The sequence below is a fragment of the Polyodon spathula genome, unplaced genomic scaffold, assembly GCF_017654505.1.
Source record: "Polyodon spathula isolate WHYD16114869_AA unplaced genomic scaffold, ASM1765450v1 scaffolds_1422, whole genome shotgun sequence".
NCBI lineage: Eukaryota > Metazoa > Chordata > Actinopteri > Acipenseriformes > Polyodontidae > Polyodon > Polyodon spathula.
The window spans coordinates 152,630-158,813 of record NW_024472902.1 but is presented as its reverse complement, the minus strand read 5'-3'; the positions used below and the strand labels follow the sequence as shown (position 1 = coordinate 158,813).

The 6,184-nt window shown below is 48.7% G+C and overlaps 1 protein-coding gene across 2 annotated transcripts in view; it reads right to left on the bottom strand.

Annotated features, from left to right (window-relative positions):
- Positions 1–898: 898 nt before the first annotated feature.
- Positions 899–6,184, bottom strand: part of hmcn2 (hemicentin 2) — a 46,214-nt gene continuing 40,928 nt past the window's right edge. For both annotated transcript variants that reach the window (XM_041242728.1, XM_041242727.1), the window contains 11 exons: positions 5,952–6,180; positions 5,790–5,849; positions 4,904–5,023; positions 4,647–4,781; positions 4,398–4,517; positions 4,015–4,140; positions 3,468–3,596; positions 2,678–2,992; positions 2,399–2,518; positions 1,916–2,042; positions 899–1,444 (listed from right to left, as the gene is read on the bottom strand). In XM_041242728.1, the coding sequence (XP_041098662.1) occupies positions 1,084–1,444; positions 1,916–2,042; positions 2,399–2,518; positions 2,678–2,992; positions 3,468–3,596; positions 4,015–4,140; positions 4,398–4,517; positions 4,647–4,781; positions 4,904–5,023; positions 5,790–5,849; positions 5,952–6,180 (1,842 nt within the window). In that variant the 3' untranslated portion in view covers positions 899–1,083. The remainder of the gene's footprint in view (positions 1,445–1,915; positions 2,043–2,398; positions 2,519–2,677; positions 2,993–3,467; positions 3,597–4,014; positions 4,141–4,397; positions 4,518–4,646; positions 4,782–4,903; positions 5,024–5,789; positions 5,850–5,951; positions 6,181–6,184) is intronic.

Below are 6,184 nucleotides of genomic sequence, written 5' to 3'. Positions count from 1 at the left end.
GGAATGGACCAGGAATGGACACCCCAGTCACACCACAATAATAACATAAACACAAAATGACCAAGCAAAAGTTAAATATGAAACAAATGTAATCACAGAACGTTTTAGACAGTTTCGACATTACTCATTTAAACAAGCCAGAATTACAACACAGAGGAAAACTACCTCACTACTGTAGCAGTAGAGCAGTGAAAAATAAACACAGTATTTATTACACAGTAGTTAAAAAAACCCCAACAAAAAACATATGCTGCGTATTACTCCAGATTGGGTGGACCAGTCTCCTCCTGTTTTTCATTGCTTATGTTTTAAATCATAAAAAACATGCAGTATAAATGGATCACACATATAACATATATTTTCCATATATCATTACGTTTTCTATTGATATGGGATGTTTTTCTCTTTTGCAGCGGGCATCGCGGGTTCTCAAGTTTCAGCTCTTAAACATCAGCTGGTTTCTAGCCCTTAAAAAAGAATTCGAAGTTTAAAATATTTGGCAAAAAACACCGTCAAAGAGAAAGAGAAAAAAAAAACAAAAAACAAATGCAAAAATATAAATACATTTTCTTTTGTCATTATCACAATTATAAAACACTTAAATGACTCATTAGAGGAATGACAAGATATCGTTACTAGAGTACGAAACGTTTGTATTACAAGTTAAAAAAGCATTCATTCATTGATTCAACGCTCTTCGTACACCATTGCAGTGTCGCGAGACGGGCAGAAAAATCACACTTTAAAGAGAAACAATGAGGCTGATATTACAGAACTTAGAGCACACTGGCCACTGCCCATTTAATAACAGGGATGGAAAGAAGAGTCCCGCTGCACAGCAGTGGGATCCATTCCTGGTTTTACTACGACTTTAATAAGACACGCCTGAGCTTGTTACCTATGCATTGGCGCTAATCAAGCTTGCAGTAAAACCTGGAATGGGTGAAGCCGCTATGCAGCAGGAGTCTTATTTATATCCTTGCATAACATTTTAGCCACCTCTGCACAGCAGTATTTGGCTGGGCCTGCCTGCTGTGTGGCTAGACACGGCTGTGGTCAGCTCCTGATCGGTCAATGCCTGGCTCAGAAGGGGTAGTGCGAGATGGCGATGTAGATGATGAAGATGCTCTGGTACTTGACCTGCCCCTCGGGGGTGTGCGTGGTGGCCTGCACCCGGAGCTGGGACAGCCCCCCGCGCTGCAGGGCTCGGAGGGTGTAGATAATCCCGCGGCCCCCCTCCTCGCGGATTCCGAACAGCTGCCCCCCCGCCTGCTCCAGCACGCGGAACACCGTGTGCTCCTGCAGCACGCCCGAGTCGGAGAACGCAGAGAGGCGGATCACGTTGTGATTGGCTGGGATACCCAGGGGGAGGGTCAGCAGCTTGTACTGCAGAGAGAGGGGGCCGCCATGGCTACAGTCCAGGGAGCAGCTCCTGATACACGACCTGTAACCGGAGATACGAGAGAGCATCAAGGACAGGAGATCAGACAGTGGCAGTCTCTAATACCGGTCTCTACTGAGAAAATAAAATACTAGAAAGGTGACTTTCTATAAGATGAGTTTCTGATTGAGCGTTCAGAAAAAACAGAATAGACCACAATAAAGTCTCTCTAAAATACCAATGTTTTTTTCAGCTATTTCCAAGAAATTTGAATTTGAATACACTATAGCGATGGTATACAGCAGGCTGTTCAGTTAATGGCTCAGACGAGTTAAACGGATTCAATAGCAAAGCTAGTCATGGCTGAAGGTGCCACAGTATGTACAGAGTCGTATTCCCACCCCTGAGCTGTGTTTGCTCTCAGCTCCTTAACGTAAGTAAAACTACAGCCAACTATAACAAACCAAGCTTCAGCTAGTTCTTTCTTTAGTGTACTTGAGAGCAAGCTTCTTATCTTAGTGAAGCAGCCCTTACCCTGGGCTCACTCCTCTCTGGTAGCTGGCCGGGCAGGGTGTATCCAGGCACTGGTGACCCCCGCGGGTGTTGAAGCACATCTGGCTGGGGGCGCAGGTCACCCCCTGTTCCACGCACTCGTCCACGTCTGTGAAGAGCAAGGCAAGGGGGGCAGGATGCTGTTATCACTGAGGCCAGGCCCGCTTCTGCAAGGCTGTTTCTCTGGATTACTCATATGCAGCTATGAACTGATTAATCCATCACAGTGGCTTTTTAGATTTCGCGAGCCTTGATTATAAAACCATGAATCTGCCCTGTATGCAGATCCGCGTCGCTCGCTACCCAGAAGCACGTCTTGTTCCACATGCAGCATTCTCAACCCATCAATTATTGCAGATCTATTAGCTGGCCGAGATCCCATTTGGAAACTGGTTTGCTGATTGCACTTGTAGTTACTGATCTGTAATATTCATGCATGCAGTACCAGGGGGCTGGCTGTCTTACCTTTGCAGTTCCTGCCGTTGGGTAGAAGCTGGTACCCCGATGGGCACATGCACTGGTAGCTGCCCTGCGTGTTTCTGCAGTCATGTTGGCACAGCTTCCTCTGCAAACACTCATCCACATCTACGAATGAACCAAAGAGTGGCGCTGGTTTAGTAAGTGACTGGAGGACCTGTCAAACCCATACCAGTGAAACAGCTTCCCTAGTAAATCTAGATCTTTAATCCCCATCTTAAAGACCCTTGTGCTTTGACAGCAACAGGACGAGGAAAGCAGACCTACCAACGCAGGAGCCCCCCCTATGCACGTAGCCCCGCGGGCAGGCCGTCCTGCCTCCCTGGGCTGGGGCCACACCGTCGGGGGGCTGGAAGGGTACTCTGGTGAAGAAGGGCCCGCCTTGTGAGGAGACCAGCTGGGGCCGCAGCCTGGCCAGGACGCCCGTGGCGTTGAGGGAGATCCGCGCTCTCTCCAGCCCGGCGCAGGACCGCCCGTCCCCCAGCAGGGCGGCGCCAGAGGGACACAGGCATCGGAAGCTGCCCGCCACGTTTCGGCACTGGAAAGCACACGGCCTGGGCACCTGCTGACACTCGTCAATGTCTGGAGGTAGGAGGAAAAGACAAGAGTGCCGCCTCAAAGTCATGAAAACCACACTTAGGAGCTCAATCAAACACGACACTGGAAAGCAGAAACAGGACTCCAGGCTGCTGCGAAAGACATGAAGAGCAGCCATGTTAAGTTAAACACAACTCTTAACATTGGAAGCATTGCTATTGCAGAGGTGTAAGTCTTTATATTCCTGAGCATTTGAGTTTTACTTTAGGGAAATACAGTTGCGTGACATTACAGCCACTTTCTTGTATAATCTGTTACTGCAACCCTGTTGCCACTGTGCATGCCGTCATGAACATTTGTTAAAAATCTATTAAGTTACCAATTTACTGCCAAAAGTAAATCCAAAAGGATCCGCAATCAGTAACACATTACTCTTACCGTGGAGGAATCCTTAATAAGAAACTGCACATTGTTTTTAAAAGTAACCCTAACAAGGAGCAGGGAAAGAACCAGAGCTCACCGACACAGGGTCGCCCGGCGCCCTGCGACCTGTAACCCCGGGGGCAGCTGCAGCGGTATCCTCCAATCGTGTTCTCACACACCTGGCTGTAGCGACACGTGTGGGTGCCATCCTCGCACTCGTCCACATCTGGAATGCAAATCCCACGCTGCCATTCAAAACATGCTGGAGCTACCGGGATTACCGGACTGGAGAAAAAGGACTGGAGAATATGTTGGCGGGGCCACTCTCAGAGAGACAGTTTAGAAAGTTAGCTCCTGGATTGAAAACTCAGGAAGCAACAGAACCACCTTTCTGTCAATATTAAAAGACTCAATTTCCCATGGTTCGTATTCACACATCCAGTCCATCATTTTAATGTTCTGCAGTGCGCTAAAAACCTCATATGATTTCTATAGAAATTATATAGTAAGGTTCCAAGGATTTAATGTACATATACTGAATAATAATTCCATTTTTACATATGCTTTCCATGTTTTACATGCACAAGTTTGCATTGTGAGATTCATGCATGATCAATATAATAACCCAGAAGTTCCAGGCTCACCCATGCAGGCTCCGTTCCCAGCTTGAGTCATCCCAGCCGGGCAGCTGTCAAGGCACTTGTAGCTCCCGTCTGTGTTCCTGCACTGCTGGTGAGCTGGGCACATGTTCATGGTGCACTCATTGATATCTGGACGAAGAAAAGAGTCCTGTATTAATCTACCAGCCTCTATAGTACTAGGATCTCCCACCTAGCCTATAGCCCTGCAGCACTAATAAGTGTTATTTACAAAAATGCATCTAGAGAATGTGGAGTCTGGGATCTTGCAGTCTGAGGGCCTTGTGTAGACTACAGGACTTGTAAATTAAAATGCAGCTGATAAGAGCAGGGGTCTGGCCCCGTGATCTGCCCCCAGCTCGCTGAACCCTGCTGGGCTGGGTACTGACCCTCGCAGCGCTTGCCAGCCAGCCGGTACCCAACCTCACAGGCGCAGTGGAAGGAGCCCGCAGTGTTGAGACATCGCTGCTGGCAGGGCGAGACGATCGACTCCTCGCACTCATTAAGATCTGAAACACAAGGCAGAGTCTGAGGTCAGATCAATCCCGGCCAGACAGCAGGGCAGAAGCACATCTTGTCTATTCCTCAGGTCAGACATTTAGCACAAATCAGCGCTGGGTGCGTCGGCTCGCGCGTACCTTCACAGCCGTTCCCCTGGGGGTTGGGTTTGAACCCGGGTCCGCACTGCACAAGGCAGCGGTAGGTCCCAGGAGTGTTGACACACTGCTGGTTGTAGTGGCACATGTGTATGCCCTGGGAACACTCGTCCGTATCTGAGGAGAAGAGAAAACACCAGCATCACACTCCCAACATAGCACACACCTGACCTGGGGGTCCATTATAAAAAGACCCGAAACGAAGGCCAACTGAACCGCTGCTGACCCCCGGCTCTTACCTTGACAGGTGCTGGTGTCGGGTGCGAGGTGGAAGCCGCTGGGACAGGCGCAGGAGAAGCCTCCCATGAAGTTGTGGCAGGAATGGGAGCAGGGGGACTCCAGGGCACACTCATTCTCATCTGAGACAGGGAGAGACAGAGAGGGGGCGAGTGAGTGCTGACAGCCTCCTAATGAAATCTTCACTTTCGAACCAAGACATTAAAAAAGGAGGTGATCGCTCTCATAGCGCTGTCTGCACGACTAGAATACAATAATTAGACAGACACTTTAAATAGACAGATAGACAGATAGATAGACACTGGTATTTCAGATAGTGTAGAAGTTTGCCTCTAGTGGTGTACTGAGGGTAGTGCTGTATGATTACATGGAGGCTGATGAAGGACAGCAGGATTCTTTTCACAGTGTTGGTTTTACTGCAGACTCAATGTGAAAGTAAAATGAACAAATATGGGAAACTCCCAGCTCCAAATAATAAAACAGACCTTGCCGTCAATGACACTAACTAAACAACCAACGCCCTAGCTATCAGAGGGGGGCTACTTCCTTTACCACTCTAAAATGCCAGAATAAATGGATTACTCATAAATACTAGTTTTTCACATTCATTCCACAAAATGCTTCCTCTCCCTTAAAAAACATGTGGTTTGTGTAGCAGGTAAAACACAAAAAGCTCACCAAACCTGTTTCCCCCAAACAATAGAGGGAGCAGACCCTGCTCCGCCTGGCTATGTATGGCATAGCCTTTTTCCTACCAGTTGGCAGGGAACTGCTACCCTGTCACAATAGACAGATAGATAGATAATGTGGACAGACAGACAGACACCCAATGGTGCTATGAGCTGATAGCTGACTCTAATAGACACATTCAGAGCTTAGTTTATTTACCTGCACAGTAGGAAGCTGAATCAAGCACAAAGCCCCCAGGGCATCTATCTCCACTGCCGTCTGAGGAGACAGTGAGGTTCGTATCAGTTAGCGTGTTGCTGGACACACATGAAGAAGATTATTCAGAGCTTCTGTTAGCACCTAGTTTAACCCCTAACTGACCTGTGCGCAGGGAGGTGCTGAACTGGAAGCTCATCTCCTGGCTGCGGTGTCGGTATCTCCCTGTGAAGCTGTGGACTCTCAGGAGCTGCAGCAGGGGTCCCCGGCCCCCCTCGAACACCACGGTGTGGTTACAGCGCAGCGGCAGAGGGGCCCCGTCCACCAGGAGGCGCTGTGAGGACCAGCCGTACAGCTGCCCCTCACCGGTCTGGGTGTACGACTCATTGAAGTCCTGG